This window comes from Marmota flaviventris, chromosome 18, assembly GCF_047511675.1.
Source record: "Marmota flaviventris isolate mMarFla1 chromosome 18, mMarFla1.hap1, whole genome shotgun sequence".
Taxonomy (NCBI): Eukaryota; Metazoa; Chordata; class Mammalia; order Rodentia; family Sciuridae; genus Marmota; species Marmota flaviventris.
The window spans coordinates 45,783,006-45,802,038 of NC_092515.1; the positions used below are offsets into that span (position 1 = coordinate 45,783,006).

Consider the following 19,033-nt stretch of genomic DNA (forward strand, 5'->3'; position numbering starts at 1 on the left):
GGTTCTCATGCTAACACAATGAGCTTATGAGTGTCTGTATTTTGGAAAATAGGAATCTGAGACCTAGCAGTTCAATACTTGTCTAAGGCCCAGCTAGCGGGCAGGAGAGTCATGAAGGATTCCATCTAAGGCACGTCCAGACTCCAAAAACCTGGATCTGTCCACCACGATTCAGTTGGCTTTCTGCTTCCACCTTTATCTTAGATGTGCATAGACTACACTCTTCCCCGTCAGTTTGGGGATGAAAAGTGTCCAGGGACTTAGGTTTCCTAACGTTCAAGTGGCAATCACAGTTTCTTCGCATGACTGGAGACTCCAGAAGTTCCAGATGGTCAAGTAAGGGCATAAAGTAAGGCCCGCGGGAGCCGCTGTCGCTTGCCAAAGGCCAGCTGGGCAGCTACACACCCAGTGGCCTGCGGACAGGCAAGGGGAAGGAGGCCGCCCTGCGGGAGGAGTCCAGGTTCCCTGCAGTCCAGCCGCCGCACAAGCTACAGGGTGGCGCATGCGCGGCGCGGACCGCGGAGTTGTGAATGGTGCGTCTTGTTTGCAGGAGTTTGAGGCGGGCGGGCGCGAGGAGGAGGGGTGGGGCCGGCGGGGGCGGGGGCGGGGCGGCCGAGCGAGCGAGGTGGGCGGCGAGAGGAAGTGGCGGCGGCGGCGACGGCGGCGGCCGGGGGCGGCAGGCAACGGCTGAGGCGACGGCGGCGTGGGTTGGGCTCGAGCGGGCGGTGGCACCTCAGACTCCCCGGAGCGGGAGCCCACACGGGCGGGCGCCTGAAACAAAGGGGAGCGGGAGAAGGGGCGCCGCGGGTGGGCGGTCATTCGGTCAGCGCGGAGCCGGCCAGCGGGTGCCCGCGCTTCCCCGTAGCCCGGCCGGCCGGCACGGCCTCAGGGCGGGAAGATGCCGCGCGTCGTGCCCGACCAGAGAAGCAAGTTCGAGAATGAAGAATTCTTCAGAAAGCTGAGCCGCGAGTGTGAGGTAAGGCGGGCGGGCGGCGCGGAGGCCGCGACGCGCCCCGAGTGGGCCCGGGCAGAGAAAAGTTTGAGCGGCGCGGTCCCCGGGAAGCCCGGGTCGGCGCGCCCGCGGAGGGGCAATCTCGCCCGGGCGGCCGTCTGCCCACAGGCTCTGCTTGCCCTTATCGGCGTTGCGCGGGGCGGGAAGGCGCGCGGGCGGCGCCGCAGATTTCGCTCCTGATTTCGGCCGTCTCTGCCTTACAGATTAAGTACACCGGCTTCAGGGACCGGCCCCACGAGGAGCGCCAGGCGCGCTTCCAGAACGCCTGCCGCGACGGCCGCTCGGAGATCGTAAGTCGGCGGGGCCCCGGCGCGCGCGGGTCACTTGTTGCGCGGGGACCGCGCGGCCCAGGCGGGTTCCGGACGGCGCCGCGGATGCCGCGGCTCCCGGAACTGAGCGGGCGCCTTCTCACTTCCTACTCGGGATTCAGAAGGCGAAACCAGACGCTGCAGGCCCGCTCCTCGCGGGGACACGCTTTCCCCGTAGCCCGCCGCGGTGGCTCGTGTTTCCCAGAGCCGGCCTGGCGCACAGTTCACCGCGAGTGGAGCTCCAGCCCGAGCCAAAGTAAATAAGCAAAGGTCCTTATATAGGCTGTGACACCGATGGGGGTGGGGGGGTCTTCGGGGTATGTGCGGGAAGAAAACACCCACTCGGGAAAAGGACTGGAGCTTCATTCGAGGTCAGCGATAGTTTGTTTCCTAGACGCTGGATTTGTTGGTAGATTTATATGTGAAGCTCTTTCGCTCCCAGAATGAGAATAAATCTTTACTCCAGTTATCTATTGTCCTGATAGAAAAGGGAGGTTTAAAAGAAAAAGGGCCTACAGGACGTTTAATTTTTTTTTCCTGGAATATAATGCTTCAAGAGAATCGGGGGAAAAAAACTATCAGTTGTTCCCCCCCCCCCAAAAACATATCCTGTTTAGTGTTGCAGTACCTAAAGAACCGCATATGGCTCTGCAAAAACCACCGTTGATCTCCTGGAGGCCCGTTTGGGTGTGATAGACTTGATGCCTCACCTCCATCAAACCTAGGGTTGAAAAAAAAAACAAGTGTCCTCCATTCATCGCCTTTTGTCCAATTGGAGGTATAATGAGGCAACGATGGGAAGAAACTATAGAAAAAGAGATTGATTATTTGTTTAAAAAATGTTGAAGCACTGTATAATGGACTCTTTTTATCTTGCATTATGACTTGAGCCCATTGCTTTGGCAGAGACTTGAAGCTAAGGTGCTATTTGAACAGAGGTTAACAGTAGGAAGGCATGTTGGAAAATTTATTCCTCCCCTTTTACAATCAATTATTTGTTTTTATTGAGGTGTAATTCATATACTATAAAATTCTCCTGTTTCTTCACAAAAATCAGATTTATTTTTAAACAGTATTTAATATTTAAACAATGTTTTTGGAATTATATAACTGATAGATGATAAATTTTTGAGGAGCTTTTAAAATATTTGATCATTAATGTATATTATGAGAGAACTCCAGTTTTAAGTCCACCTCCAAGTTTATTGATAATTGTAATATTTGTGTACAAAACAAATACTTGGGGCTGGGGATGTGGCTCAAGTGGTAGCGCGCTTGTCTGGCATGCGTGCGGACCGGGTTCCATCCTCAGCACCACATACAAGCAAAGATGTTGTGTCTGCCAAAAACTAAAAAAATAAATATTAAAATTCTCTCTCTCTCTCTCTCTTAAAAACAAACAAATACTTTTTGATTTTGGCACTGAGTGATAGAAGGAAAGAATCATTCATTAGTTGGTCCAGTGACTGTCATTCTTTGCCTGGGTTTTCTTTTGCAAAAGGTGGATGGATAATAGTTTCCGTAATTAAAGGATTTCCCGGAGGTAAATGATGAGATACAAAATGCTATCACATTTTTAAAGCTGAGATTTTTTTCTGAAAACCAGTGAAGCATAGCCTGTAGGGTGCTTTTAGTTGTATCATACTTTGCTGCATGTAATTGTGAACTGAGGGTATAATTTAGCCTATAGTATATCTGAAGAGTTATATTTTAATATTGTTAAAATATAGCAGTGTTATATAGGTTGTTATATTTGTCATAAATTTCTTTCCAGGGTGAATTAGGCCTTCTCCCCTTCCAAATAACTGATCTTACAAATTTTAATAAGTTTTGTTTAATTTGTTTTCTGAGAAATATTAAAGGTTGAAGGATGTAGATTGATTTCTATAAGATTTGCACTTAAGATGGCACTGGCACATGTTGTTTGTTGAGTAATGTAATATTTGGGGAGGAATTTCACTTTTTTCTTTTTCTTTTTTCCCCTCTCTTCCTTGTTTTTCCCTTTTAAATCATTGTTGCCCAGTTTAAATTACAGGATCCTGCCTGGGCACAGTGACACACATCTGTAATCCCAGCTGCTCTGGAAACTAAAATAGGAGGATTGCAAGTTTGAGGCGATCCTCAGCTACTTAGTGAGGCCCTCAGCACAAGACCTTGTCTCAAAATAAAAAATAAAAAGGGCTGGGTATGTAGCTCAGTGATAAAACTCCCCAGGTTCAATACCCAGTATTTAATTAATTAATTTACAGGATCTTTAGCTCCTAGAGGTTGGAGACTGTACTAAGCCTGAATAAACCCCTCTAAAAACAGGTGCTTTGCAAAAGGCCCTTTGTATTAGAGGTACTGATTATTTGAATTTAGAGGCTACATAATTTAAGGCCTGAAATTTATCTTATGACTTATGAACAGGTTGGTTTCTACCTATTTAGTAGTAGAAAAGGCATTATTTTCTATTTGACAGTGGTCATATATGGTAAAGATAAACATAGTTCTCAATTCCCCAATTATTCCATTTTCCCTGTTGCTGATTTTTTTTCCCCCTCATTTTTAACATCTTGTGTACCAGGGAGATTAGTAAAGAATTTATTTTACATTTAGAGGTGAAAGAAATTAAGGGATGTAATACTTCCCTTTCACTACAAAACTTATCAGACTCTTTTTTTTTTTTTTTAATTTTTTAGTTGTAGATGGACACAGTACCTTTATTTTATTTGTTTGTTTACTTTTTTAAAGTGGTGCCAAGGATCAAGCCCAGTGCCTCACGCATGGTAGGCATACGCTCTACCTCTGAGCCACAACCCCAGCCCCTGTTCAGACTTTTTAGCACATAATGAAATAATAGTGATTGTGGGTGAGAGCTAGAATTTATTTTGGTGAAATTTGATTTATTCCTCTTTTGAATTGTTGTTGTAGTAAGGATATTGGAGATGTCTTCAACACGAATAATTAAAAAAATGCTTACAGGTGTATGTTGACTCTACTATGGGGAAGGTAAAAACTGATATATATTTTTAATCCTGAAGATTCAATGGTTAAAAGTATATTGGATTGGCATAAGGTGTGCCATTTTTTAAATTTGTGAAAACTATAAAATACAGTCAAGACAACTTGGAAGTCTTGCATACTGACATTTTCCCACTGTAATATTTTAATATTTTCAAACAGAATTTCCTGACTCTTATGTGTAGGTATTCTATTTAAAAAGGGATCCCACTGTAGCTCAGTGGTAGAGTGTTTGCCTAACATTGGTAAGGCCCTGGATTCCATCCTCAGCACCTCAAAAAAAAAAAAAAAGTTATTGGGTAAAGTAAATTTGGAAAACACTATTCTAGAATGATTAATTTTTAGTTTTTACCACTTTTTCTCTCAGGGAGGGATCTTGGTGAGAAAGTGGTAAAGCAGGAAATCTCTTCTGAGTTTTGCATTCAAACAGGAGATGAAGTAATAAGATCTTCAGAGTGTCTTAGCACTATGCTGGTTTGGAAGTAGAAGGGTTTGCTGCTGGATAAACTAAGTACTGAAGAAATGTGATTCAGAGGTTTTGACACAGGACATTCATTCATGGGTTTAATCTCTTATCTACTACCATTCTGTTCTGGGAGAATTTCATTATCTGAAGCTAAAAGTTGCCACTTTTATTAATCTCAAAGTTATTTCTCTTAAGCAGGGTGCATTGGGGCACACCTATAGTCCCAGCTACTTGGGGAGGCTGAGGCAGGAGGACGGCTGTGCTCACAAATTGGAAGCCAGCTTGAACAATAACAGACAACCTTCCTCCCCTATCTCAGACAGACAAAGGTTATATTTTTCAGAAAACATTTATATGGTGTTTACTTGGTACTGTTCTAAGCATTGTGCAAATATTAATTTGTGAGGAAACTGAAGTATGCCTCAGGTCATACTGCCTAGGCAGTTTTTCTTCTAGAATCTGCTTTTCATTTGACTAATGGTTGTGCTATTATGGATAAAACTTATTCTGATAGTGCATGGAAAGATTTTTTTAAAAAAAATTACTATTGTAATATTGATGTTAGTTTATTTCAGTTTCTAGTCATAGAAAATAATTACCACAAGAAAAGGGCATCCCAGTTGATGAAAGAAATGCCATCAAAGATGTCTAGAGATTTAGCAGTTGAGTTGACAAAGTACCTACAGTACCAGTAATAGAAATAGGAAGTATAATTTTTACCTTTAAAAACAGAATAAACTGTTAACCAGTAGGGGAACTAGTGGATAGTTATATCAGCTAATGGTTTTAAACAAATGGTTCAAAATGTGAAGCCCTTGCTTTCAGATGAAGACTGTGTTTCAAGTGATGATGCTTCAGAATGTAATCAGTAAAATAAACCAAACAAAACTTTCTGGTTTCAGCAAAGAAGAGTTTACATTTAGACAATGAAAATGTATTTAAAAAAAAAAAAAACCTGCTTGTTATTTCTTTCAGAAAGAAATAGGAGGAATAATGTTATTTCTGTTTTTTACATGGGAGAAATATAGAGTTAAATTGCTCAGGGGCTACATGGAATGACACTTAATGAAATGGTTTTAGACTCTTCTGTCTGAGCTGAACCATCCAAATCTTCTATAAATATTAGATGAACACTCAGTACTTTTAGTTGTAGTTAGAGCTACTTCTTCTATAGTAAAATTTTAGAAAAGTGCATGTTTTTTTAAATCATCTAACGTTTTAGAAAGAAGTACTGTCACATTACATGCTAATGTATGGTTTATAACAAGAAAAGCAATCCCTAGTGCATTTTTTTCTTTCTTTCTTTCTTTTTTTTTTTTTTTTTTGGTACTGGTGATTGAACCCAGGGGTGCTTCGCCACATCCCCAGTCCATTTTTACTTTTTGAGACAGGGTCTCACTAAGTTGCTGAGACTGATTTTGAACTTGTGATCCTCCTACCTCAGAGGCCTCCTGAGCTGTTGGGATTATGGGCATGCACCACTACATCCAGCTCCTAGTACATTTTTTAACATGGGTTTTAAAAATCCATTTAAAAATGCTCTTCTGGTTTTTATTTTTTATTTTTTTAGTACCTGTGATTGAACTCAGGGGCACTCGACCACTGAGCCACACTCCTAGCCCTATTTTGTATTTTATTTAGAGACAGGGTTTCACTGAGTTGCTTAGTGAATCACTTTTGCTGAGTCTGGCTTTGAACTCGCGATCCTCCTGCCTCAGCTTGCGGAGCCACTGGGATTATAGGCCTGTGCTACCACGCCTGGCAAAAATGTACTTACTGCATTTTTTTTTTTTTTGGTATCACACACCATTCAGTGTTTCCTTGAGCGAAGGAAATCAAGAAAGATTAAATGTATCATATAACTTTAAATTGTGATATGCTTTTAAATTCAAAATCTTTAGTTCACTAGTGGTTTTCACATTTAAAAATATTTAAAAGTTTTAAAATGCAAGGACAGTGGTTTCTGGTTAGACATTAGCAATGTAAGATCCTAACGTCAGCAAAAAATGACCTGAAAGAAAGTATTGATTCCATGTCTGATTTTATATTTAAGCAGCCAATGGCAAATGTCCTCAAAATGGAATCAGATGTTTGTAACTTAATACTTAAGAAAAATGATGAGTGCATGTTTTTTACTTTTAAGTATTCTCAGTGCCGCCTGGCTTAAGACATAAACTGATGTAAAAATAAATGACTGCCTGCATAATTTATGTAATGTCCTGCTCCTGATCCTGTTTGTATTGATTTTTCTAAAAGGCTTTTGTGGCCACAGGAACCAATCTGTCTCTCCAGTTTTTTCCGGCCAGCTGGCAGGGAGAACAGCGACAAACACCTAGCCGGGAGTATGTCGACTTAGAAAGAGAAGCAGGCAAGGTAGGAAACATTTCTTTTCAATTGGTGAGTTGTTTTCATTAAAGGTTTTCTGATGATATACATTATTAGCAATCGTGGGTTACCCAGGTATATGATCAGATTTGCTTTCATTCCGTATTATAAAGATGTAATACAGTGTTTTTAAAATCTCTGTTATACTATATCACACATTACTAATTTCACGAATATAATATTCATCGAAGAAAGTTGTAGCCCATAAGGAAAGCAGTGAACTTTCCTACAATAACACTTAAAACCTAATTCTTTTAAAAGTGTTGACAAGAACTTTTTGTGTTTACTAAAATATGTGTGACTACAGTGTTGTAAAAAAAATGAAATTAAGAGAAAAATGGGAAGGCTCTATAGGCTTACAAATTCACAGTATTTAGAAGTAGTTCATGGGTACCTTTCTAATTCTATTGTAGCAAAATTAATTTTGAGAAAAACTTTTAAAACTTCAACTTGGAAAAAATTGTTTTGAAAAAGTTTCTGGGAAAACAGATTTCTTACAATTTTTATTTTAGAAGTTTAGGCAAAAGGAGGTTGGGCTGTGGCTCAGTGATAGAGTGCTTGCCTAGCACAGGGAGGCACCAGGTTTGATCCCTAGCACCACATTTTAAAAAAAAATTAAAATAATTAAATAAACAAAATAAAGGTATTTTTTTAAAAAAAGAAGTAGTTTAGGCTAAAGATTTTTTTAAAGGTAGAAATATTTATACTGAGAGCCCTGTTAAAATCTAAGTAAAAGGTACAGGACTTTGTGGTGAAATTTTAATGAATAATAACTTGGATTGGTTGATCATTAACTAAGAAGTCAAGGAGCTGACTTCTTGAAATAAAAATTTTAAAAAGAATTTTGGGGATCCATATTATCTTCCGTCTTTCTTGTTTCCTTTACAGAGTGTTTCCATACCTATTTCTGTGTGTTTGAAAATTACTTTTCAATGTGTCATCATGAATGGCATAATCTATCATTTTATTTGCCAAATGTAAGAAATATCTAAATATTAATGAAGGTATTTTGTATCAGAAAAGGATTTCTATTTTTTTATATATGCAATTAAGAATTTTTTGTTTTATGAAATTAAGTTTGATCTTGTACATGTAACTAACTAATCTTTGGATTTAGGAGAGGGAAAATAGATGACAGGATTTTAAAAAATGAGTAATATTTGCTTTCCTGTGTATTAGCTTGTTTAATTAGAAAGTTAAAAGCAAATGTTGCATATTTTACTATTTTGTAATTCTTAACATATAAGGGGAAACTTGAAAAATCATTGTAGGATTATTGGTCTTTGTCTGTTTTGGTGCATGTATGTGTGACTAGATGAAGAAAAAAAATTTTCTTGTTTAAGACATTTCCTCAGAACCAGCTGTTGAATCTAGTTCTAGCCCAAGTGTTCTAGCACTTGTTAGGCTGAGGCAGGAGGATCACTTGAGCCAAGGAGTTTGCGGCTAGCCTGGGTAACATAGTGAGGCTTTGTCAAAAAAAGAAAACACTAGATAGATCAGTTTCTTAAAGGCATATATCAAAAAAAAAAAGTTGCCTTCCCCTTAGTTTTAATGCTAAATTACTTAACACTTGAAGATTGGCATGTCAATGCTACTGGGAGGTGGCGTTTTACTTGAATTAGATAATGATATCTGGTCACTAGTTTGAAGACTACATTATTCTTGGATTTAAAGCTTTTGATGTGTTTTCAGTTATAGGACTAACAATATCAAAAATGTCAGATGGGGCCAGGCATGGTGGTGCATGCATGCCTATAATCCCAGTGGCTCTGGAGCTGAGGCAGGAGGATCATGAGTTCAAAGCCAGCCTCAGCAGAAGCAAGGCACTAAGCAACTCAGTGAGACCCTGTCTCTAAATAAAATACAAAACAGGACTGGGGATATGGCTTAGTGGCTGACTGCCCCTGAGTTCAATCCCCACCTCCCCGCAAGCCAAAAAAAAAAAAAAAAAAGTTTGAAGGTTTATTCTAGTATTTAGAAGATTTTCAAATCTATCAGGAATTTATATTTTATAATTGATTTTAGAAATTTCCTTTCTGAGGGCTGGGATATACTCAGTTGGTAGAGTGCTTGCCTTGCATGAATAAAGCCCTGGGTTCAATCCCCAGCACCATAAAACAAAAAAAAAAAAAAAAGAAAGAAAGAGAAAAAGAAATTTTCTTTCTGTAAAGGGAAAAATAGTAAATATTTTCAGTTTTGCAGGCTAATGGTCTCTGTTGCTGCTGTTCACCTGTGCTGTTACAGTGTGAAAGAAGCCAGAGACAATATGTGAACAAATAAGTGTGACTCTGTTCAAGAATGGTTACACTGGCAGAAATCAGTATCTTTCCCTTGGATGGAAATTTGTGTTTATGTATAGATCATGTTTTTCTCAACTATAGCTTTGCCAACATCTGTACTATACCAGCAGGATCTAGAAGAATAAAACGTTTTAAGGAAAAACAAAAACCCTCCTAGTATGCTATGGGATAAATTACTCCAGTGAATTTAGAGAAAAAATTCTGTCTTGGATTTTTTCATACATGGAGCTAAGATTATTTCTCCCTTTCTTTTTATGTTCTCTTTAACCATTATATTTTGATTCTGTACCTATATGACTAGGACTAGAAGCAAAGAAAATTGAAGGAACTTCCTCAAATGTAATAATTTGCCTCTTCTCCTATATCAGATCCCAAATCAGTGTCATCCTCCTTATTCTCTCAACCTCACTTACTGTGTTAGTCAATGTTTCATCACTATGACAAAATACCTGATAAAACTACTTAAAGGAGGAAAGATTTATTTTTGGCTCAGTTTCATGGGTTTCATTGTATGGACAGTTGGTTCCTTTGTTTCTGGACTTGTGGTGAGGCAGTAGTACATCATGGCAAAAGGGTATAGTAAATCAGAACTGCTTATCCTTATGGCTGGCAGAGAGAAAGGAGCCAGGGGCAAGACAAAGTCTTCAGAGGCATGCCCTTGAAAACCTACTCACTTTATCTAGGTCCCACCTTCCAGTTTCTTCCACTTCCCAGTAGTATGTTCAGCTATGAATCTTATCAGTGAATTAATCCATTAATGAGGTTAGAGCCCTTATGATCTAATCACTTCCCCCAAAGCCCTACCTCTAAAAATTGTTGCACTGGGGACCAAGTCTTCAACATATGAGTCTTTATGGGATTTTCTGAATTCAAACCATAATACTTCCTGAAGCAGCTTATTTCTCTTTACTAATCAGCTGGATATTTTTATTCTAAGCAGGATATTTACAGTTTTAAATAGGATAGTCTGGGTAAAGAAGTTCATATCTGAGCAGAGGCCTGAAAGGAGGTTAGGGAATGATGAGCCCTGTAGGTATATGGGGGAAAAGATGTTCCAGATAGAGGAAACAGCCACTATGAAGGCCACAGGGTGTGAGCATGTTATTATGTATATTTGATAAACAAAAACCAATCCAATGTGAGTAGAGTAGGCTAAAAAAGGAGGAGAGAAGATGAGATCAGGGCTTTAACAAGGAGCCAGTTCCCCTGGCTATTGTAACAACATGGATTTTTATTCTGAGTGAAATAGGGAGTGGTTTCATGTTTTTGAGCAGGTAAATGATATGGTCTGGGTTAGGTTTTGACTAACCTAACTTTCGGGTTGATTGATAATAGACCATAGGGGGCAAGATTGAAATAGGGAGACCTGCTTGGCTATTTCAGCAATCTTTGCTAGAGAACAGGGTGATAACAGTGGACAGAATGAGAGACGGATGTGTTTTGAGAAAAAGCCAAGAAGATTTGCTTATGGATTGGATGAGAAAAAAAGGAGTAATGACTTTGTTTTTTTGGCTAGAGCAACTGGAAATATGGGATTGCCATTATCTGAGATGGGAAAGGCTATAGACAGAGCAAGGAGCAGGTTTGGTCAGTTTAGGGCATGTGAGTTTGTAATAATAACTTGTTATTGCAGCTTCTGTTTCCTAACCACCCTTAACTCTTAAAGCCAAGACATTGCTTTTTCATAAATGATTCTGCGTCGCTTATTTTGAGTTCATTTACCTTTTAAAAATAACAATTTTATTGAAGTATATTTTCCATTCAATAAAATACGTCCAGTATAATTATATAATTTTTTTAACATTCTCACTCCATTATTTATTTATTTATTTATTTATTTATTTTCTGTTGTGCTGGATTTTGTACCCAGAGCCTCGTACTTGCTAGGCAAGCCCTCTTACCACTGAGTTACATCCCCAGCACAATTGTATAATTTGAGTTTTAACAAATGTATGGACACATGTAAATGCCATTACAGACAAAGGCAGTGTTTCTGTCATCCCCAAAGTTTTCTTATTTCCCTTTACAAGAATCAGGGAATTGTGTGGCTGGGTGGTCCCGCATGAGGTTGCAGTCCAGATGTTGGCTGGGAATAGACAGTCTCTGAAAACTAGACTAAAGCTAAAGGTTCCTTTTCAAGCTCACTCATGTGACTTCAGTTCCTAGGCATGTGTGCACCTCTTTATAGAAAAAGAATGAAGTCACCATGCTTTTTATGACCTGTTCTTTAAGTCATTGTGTCTTATTTTATTCATTGCAAACTAGTCACTAAGTCTAGTCCACACTAAACAGGAAGGGTGATTCTATATGGGTGTGAATACCAGGAAGCTGGAATCACTGGGGTCATCCTGGAGGCTAGCTATCATTGATATAAATTTAGTGAATTAAAAAAAAAAAAACTTAGAATGCTGAGAAAGAAGACAAAAATCTCCATATCCTTTTATTAAAAATAATGATTTTATGATTTATGGCTCATATAAACCAGTGCCTTTTATTCATTCTTTCGCTTATGTGGTTGCAGGAATATTTTCAAACCAAGAATCTTCAATAAAAAAGGTTTGTTAATTATTAACTACACAAATAGGAACTTTATGTAAGATCAAGTCACCACATAATTTTCTCTTTTTGAATTTTTTTTTGTACCAAGGTGTCTAGTGACCCATCTACATTGGTTCTTTTTTTTTTTTTAATCTATACCTTTATTTTATTTATTTATTTATTTATATATTTATTTATTCATTTTTATATGAGGCTGAGGATTGAACTCAGTTCCTCACATGTGCTAGGCAAGTGCTCTACCACAGAGTCCCAGCCCCTCCCATTGGTTCTTTCTCAGGAAAGATTTAAAATAATCTAGTAGAACTCTAGAGTAAAGTCAAAGGTAATCATAAATATTTTCCTCATCTATAAATGATAATCCGAATATCTGTTCTGTTCATATACTTCATGTGAGGATTAAATGAGGTACTAAAACATGTGAAAATGTATTTTAAATTGTAAACCCCTATCCAAAGTTAGGTTATTTGATGGTTTTCTAAGGTGAGATTATAAGTAACTGAATGTTAGTTAGTACAACTATGTACCTTAGGTAAGCTTCATTTTAGGTGGCTATACAATGTTGGAATACTATGTCTTTCCCAAGTGGTGTGTTAGCTTTTTGTTGCTATGACAAAAATACCTGACAAGAGCAACTCAGAGGAGGAAAAATTTATTTTGGGCTCAGTTTCATAAGTTCATTTCAAGGTCAGCTAACTGTATCACTCTGGGCCTAAGAAGGCAGAAAAGCATCAAGGCAGAAGGATGTGGTGGGGGAAAGCTGTTCAGCTTGTGGCATCCAAGAAGCAGAGAGGAGCCAAGGACAAGATATAGTCTAAGGGTACAACCTCAGTGACCTTTTTCTCCAGCCAGTCCTCATCTGCTTACACTTAACCTGGTTATGTTGACCAGGATGACCCCAGTGATCCCAGCTTCCTGATATTCACATCCCATATGGAAGCCATTCAGATTATTAATCCAACAAATGGATTAGTCCACTAGTTAGTTATTAGTCCATTAGTTATAGCTCCCATAATCCAGTGATTTCATCTGTGAACATTTTTGCATTGCCTAATGCTTGAGTTTTTCAGGGGATATTAAATATCCAAACTATAACAGTTATAAATCTTAGCAGCCAAAATGTTCTTAATTCTTCTTTAAATTGCTTCCCTCTAATTTTGCTGTCAGAAAACAAGGAAAAGCAACTTATCAGTATTTAAATCATTCCTAAGTTAAAATTTTATAGACCTAGCAACTCTTTAATTCCTTTGATCTTTCCTCTTAGGACCTATTTCCAATTCCTTTTTATTTCAAACAAACGCACATGAGTATGGTTAACCAAAAATTTTTAATCTTGGGTGATCAGATTAATGTTTTTATCACATAAACTGTATTTCTTAGAGTTTTGTTGGGATTTTGAATAAAACATTTATGTTTACTTTTGTGATCCCAGTTTATGAGTACAAAGTTGAAGGGTATGGTATGAAAAATATTTCATAAGTTTAAAAAAATGAACTTTTTAAAAGTGCTACTGTTCGACCATTTTTTCTATGGAAATAGAGCATCCTGCTAGTTTTACTACCTTGGCCTCAGAAATAAAGAGGTTAAACTTTGTATGGTTGGTGTATTTCTGTTTATAGTTTATGATTTTAATTTATAGTCAAACAGCATGAATATCAGACATTGAGAAGTAGTTATAAATCATGTCATTAGAGTGAGTGCTCTTTAAATTTTTGGTAAGTTGTGTTTATTTTTTCCTTTTTCCAAGTTCTGAACTTTGCATACTTAAGACAAAAAGACAAATCTTTTTAGCACTCATTTTTATTAGCTAAAATAGCAAAGAAAAAATTCACAGCATTTGGTTTAATGAATGAAAATAGAATCTTATTTTAAATGGCCTTCTCCAACAGTCAGTGGTTCTGCTGCTTCTGCAGCCTTTTGCTTACTTGCCTGCAAGCTCTTTGTCCCAAAATAAATATTGTCTGTTTATATACTATCCAAAATTTGGCAGGGTTTACAGGACTCCTTGATGTTAGTTTTGGGAAATTCTTATTCATGCTCAACAAGTTTCTTCTCTTTTCTACATAGCCTAGTCTTTCCAAATAAAATATTTCTGTGATAAAGCTTTGGAATATAATTTTCCCCCAAGAGAAATTGAGACAATTTTACAACTAGCTTCTCATATCTAGAGTTCAAGTATTTATATTCAACTAAAATTTGAAATGTGTCTTCTAGTACTTAGTTATTGTGTATTAAAATAAGTAATTTGGTGGTTATTATTATTATTTTTTTTTTGGTGGTACTAGGAATTGAACCCAAGACAAGCATTCTACCACTGAGCTATATCTCCAGCCCTTTTGAGAGTCTAAATTGCCCAGTCTGGCCTCAAACTTGAGATCCTCCTGCCTTAGTACCTGGAATTTCAGGCAGGTGCCATCATGCCCAGCAAAGATAACATTTTAAGTATGCTATACTTAAATATATGTTCTAAGAATACTAATACTTATAAGAACTGAATCATAAAATTTAGAATTGGATGTTACCAGTATAAGCTATGGGCTTATATATTTTTTTAAACTTTTTTTTTTAGTTGTAGATGGACACAATAATAATAAATAAAATGAAGTCCACCATCAACTAAAAAAATACTTAACAAAAAAAATGTGCCTCGGGCTGGGGTTGTGGCTCAGTGGTAGGGCACTTGCCTATCATGCATGAGGCACTGGGTTCGATCCCCAGCACCACATAAAAATTAACAAATAAAATAAAGGTATTGTGTCCATCCAAAAAAAATTTTTTTAAAAATGTGCTTCTTAATGTATTGCTGTACTTTCAAGACTCTGAGACAGTGCTGTACTGCGTGTCCTGAGAACAGGCTGAGTCTGGGAATGATTGGCAGGTTATTTTTGTGTATAAAAGCTTTTTTCCCACATATACAATCAGTACAAAAGCCCTTTTGTGTTTTAAAACTTCATATATAAAGGCAGATTAAACTCCAGATTAAAATAAAATGATGATCTAGAAATATGTGATTCCATTTTCATTAGGAGAATTTAGATGTTTCAAACACATATTTTTGCCTGTATTGTAGATATTCAAAATGTGTTCTCGTGTTCTCTATTTAAAAAAAATGATAATTTCTTTTTTTTTTTTTTTTGGTACTGTAGATTGAACTCAGGGGCACTCGACCACTGAGCCACATCCCCAGCCCTTTTTTGAATTTTAATTAGATACAGGGTGTCACTGAGTTGCTTAGTGCCTCGCCATTGCTAAGGCTGGCTTTGAACCCACAATCCTCCTGTCTTAGCCTCCAAGCCGCTGGGATTACAGGCATGCACCACCACGCCTGGCAAAAAAATAATGATTATTTCTAATAAGAGTCTGGCTTTATTTGTAGAATATTATTTGGAATAATGACCCTTTGGAAGAACTAGTTTTTGAGGGTATTGCTTAGTCATGCCAGCTGGATCCCTTTGCTATCTAGAATGTTCCTGGACCCTTTTTCCCTTCTCCCCCATTTGTGTCTTTTGTGTACTAGGTATTGAACTTAGGGCCTTATACATGCTAACTGTAAGCTTTATCAATGAGCTATACCTCTAGCCTTTTTGGACTGTTTTTTAAAATTGAAATAAAATTCACCATCTTTATTCGCCAATTACACAACTGAGTGGTTTTTAATATATCACAGTGTACACCCATTACCATTATCTGATTCTAGAGCATTTGCAGAATTCTGGGCCATTGTGAATCCAGTTTGACAACTATAAGCCAGTTTTTACTATACTAACCACCACCAGGCACTGGTTTACCTCATCACTAATTCTATTAAACCTGAACTATATATAGTGAAGTCTTTGATTTGATTTTAAAACACATCTGGTGTTTGCTTGATTTTACAGCTGAAGAAACTAAGGCCGGAGAGACTAAATTTTCAGAAATCATGAAGTCCCTTTCTTAAAAAGAGCCAGGATTCAGGCCCAGGTCTTTTTTACCCTAGTTTTTGTTCTTTGCGGTGTATCATACTACTGCTAATGTATATTATTAGAGAAAGTGTCACAAACTGTACCATCTTCAAAGCCTTTTATAAAGTTATTTTGGTCCAAATTATTCTTCCCACTTGAATGAGTAACCATTGATATTTTAGTGTGATCTTTTAAACAGACACAAAGAATTTTATAATTTAATTTTTATGCTTTTCTTTTGAAGTTGTATATACTAGGTCAGTGTATTTCAGGACTTCCCTAAACATATATTGTTTGCTTTGCATCTTGAAATAAAGGTAGCCAAACTAGTAAGTCATCTTTTTCGGTAAGGGGATGGAGGGTGGAGTAGTCTGTATACTTTAAAATTATGTAAAGGGCTCAATATACATATTTATTGTTCTAGATGCTATGAATTTAACCATTGAAGTTGACTAACAAGTCTCTCTTTTTTAGGGAGATGCTCTATTTTAGCATTCCCTGACATACTTGGAAATACTAAAAATACTCCTCATAAGTGTATCTGTGGTTGAGGTAAATTTCGAGAGTTAGGAGTTCTGGATGTGGTTTTTACTGCTTACTAGTTGTATGACCTGTAAGTGAATTATTTAATCCCTCACAGTTTTAATTTCTTCATCTTTTATATTTCTTTCTATTGGATGGTTGTAAATGTCAGATGGGACTTGGAGGTTTTTTAAAGCTGAAGAGCTTATATAAACTTAAAAGTGGTAATGCTGTTATACCTGAGAGAAAAAGTGTCAGGAAGAGAAAGTTAAAAAAAAAAAGAGAGAGAGAGAGAGAGCCATTTTGGAGTTGGGTAGGGGCTTCTTTAAGCAAAATGAATTCAAAGTAAAGATATGAGAGGCATGGAGATGGAGACAGACTAAAAATAACATTTGAGAGCACAACAGTGTTCAAGCTTACGATAGATTGTGATGTGTAGGCTAACACCTTTTTATGTAGTGAGAGAAAGCCAGTAGGCATTTTAAATATACCTTCAGGAATAAAAAATTTACAAAAAAATATAAATCATTGCAAATTTTCAGATTAGACTAAAAGTATTTTCAGCTTAAAACCATGTGTAAGTACAGGTATGATTGGTGCAAAAGCATCTTCTCAGGTGGCTCACAAAAGGAATGGCTCTTCAACTAATAAATGGACCAGGAGTGTTTCTAGGTAGAGTACAAATTCCATGGCTATGTATGTAAATAATTTGACATTACAAATATTATTGTAATGTCACTTTCAAATGAAACTCCTGGGAAAGGATAAACTGAACAGAATCTCAGGGTTAAGTCTAGATCCAACTTCCATGGGGAAGAAAAATATATGTGTATATACATACACACACACACACATATATATATATATATGTATGTGTGTGTCGAGGGTGAAGTTGGAGATCAAATCCAGGACCTCAGACATGCTTGGGAGGCATTTTACCGCCAAATTACAAACTCCCAGGCTCTCTGACATATTATTTTGTTTAGTTGTAGATGGACACAATACTGTTGTTTTATTATTTTTTTAATGTGGTGCTGAGGATTGAGCCCAGTGCCTTCCACATGTGAGGCAAGTACTCTACCACTGAGCTACAACCCCACCCCCCCACCCCTGCAAATTTTTAAGAGCCACTTTGGGGAGTTTTGTGAGCAGAATCATGAGTGTGTTATAGGAAAACTGACTTGCTGAGCATGGTGGTACACGCCTTTAATCCTAGTAATTTGGGAAGCTGAGGCGGGAGGATTGCAAATTCAAGATCAGTTTTAGCAATTAGCAAGGCCCTAAGCAACTAAGTGATACCTTGTCTCAAAATAAAAAAGGACTGGGGATGTGGCTCAGTGGTTAGGCACCCCTGGGTTCAATTCCTTGTACACCCCCCCCCCCAAAAAAAAAATTTAAAAAAAAAGGAAAAACAAACTATGGCTTATACTCTCTGGCACAAGTGTGAACCACTGTTCACAGTGTACTGGATATCTAGAGAGGAATTATGGTCAGAGGGAGTGAGCTGCTCTGTATTTTCTGCTAGGTTTACCACAACCTACCAGGCTTATGTGAGCATTCTGCCCTCCGAGGATCTTAGTGATGACCATCCTCAGAAAGTCTGTCTTTTGAATCCAGATTTTTTTTCTACATTAAAAGCTCTGCTGGGGCTGGGGCTAGGATTGGGGCTCAGTGATAGCCCACTTGCCTAGCATGTGTAAGGCACTGGGTTTGATTCTCAGCCCACATATAAATTAAAAAAAAAAAATCAATAGACAAATAAAAAATTAAAATTATTAAAAAAAAACAACTCTGCTATGATATAGGATCTCCATTAATCCTGTGTTGTGATGGGCCTCCCCATTTTTTGTTTCCTTCTTTTGCTTGTGTGGGAGGTTGTGTACTGCGGATTGAACCCAGGGCCTCATGCATATTAGGTAAGCACTCTGCCACTGACCACTGAGCCACATCCCTAGCCCTACTTTTTTTTTTTAATTTCATATCTATTTCTTGGTAATTTTGTGAATAACTTACTTGGGGGCGGTGCATGGAACCAAAAATTTCTGAAATTTTTTGCCTGTTTGAAGTATCTTTATTCTACTTGTATACTTTGCCATAAATATTTGATGTCTTCTAGAGTTTGAGATTGGAGATTGTTTTCATTCAGATGACCTCATTACATTGTCATACTTCCATTATTGCTGTTGAGAATCTGAAATCAGCTAGGCGCGGAGGTACACACCTGTAATCCCAGTGGTTCAGCAGGCTGAGGCAGGAGGATCACAAGTTCAAAGCTGGTTTTAGCAATTTAGCAAGGCCCTAAGCAATTTAGCGAGACCATGTCTAAATAAAATATAAAAATGGGCTAAAGATGTGGCTTAGTAGTTAAGCATCTCAGGTTTCAATCCCTGGTACCAAAAGAGAGAGAGAATTTGAAGTCATTGTTTCTAGTCAATTTTCCCCTCTTCACAAGTTTGTAAAGTTGTCTTTGTCTCTGTTTTAAAAGTCATCTATGATATAACCAAGTGTGGATCCACATTCCTTTGTTGTGTGGGTATTTG

At 38.0% G+C, this 19,033-nt stretch overlaps 1 protein-coding gene across 2 annotated transcripts in view; it reads left to right on the forward strand.

Annotated features, from left to right (window-relative positions):
* The first annotated feature begins 657 nt into the window (after positions 1-657).
* The window catches only part of Cbfb (core-binding factor subunit beta), a 51,445-nt gene continuing 33,069 nt past the window's right edge, over positions 658-19,033 (forward strand). For both annotated transcript variants that reach the window (XM_027953961.2, XM_027953959.2), the window contains exons 1-3: positions 658-976; positions 1,216-1,302; positions 7,046-7,162. In XM_027953961.2, the coding sequence (XP_027809762.1) occupies positions 899-976; positions 1,216-1,302; positions 7,046-7,162 (282 nt within the window). In that variant the 5' untranslated portion in view covers positions 658-898. The remainder of the gene's footprint in view (positions 977-1,215; positions 1,303-7,045; positions 7,163-19,033) is intronic.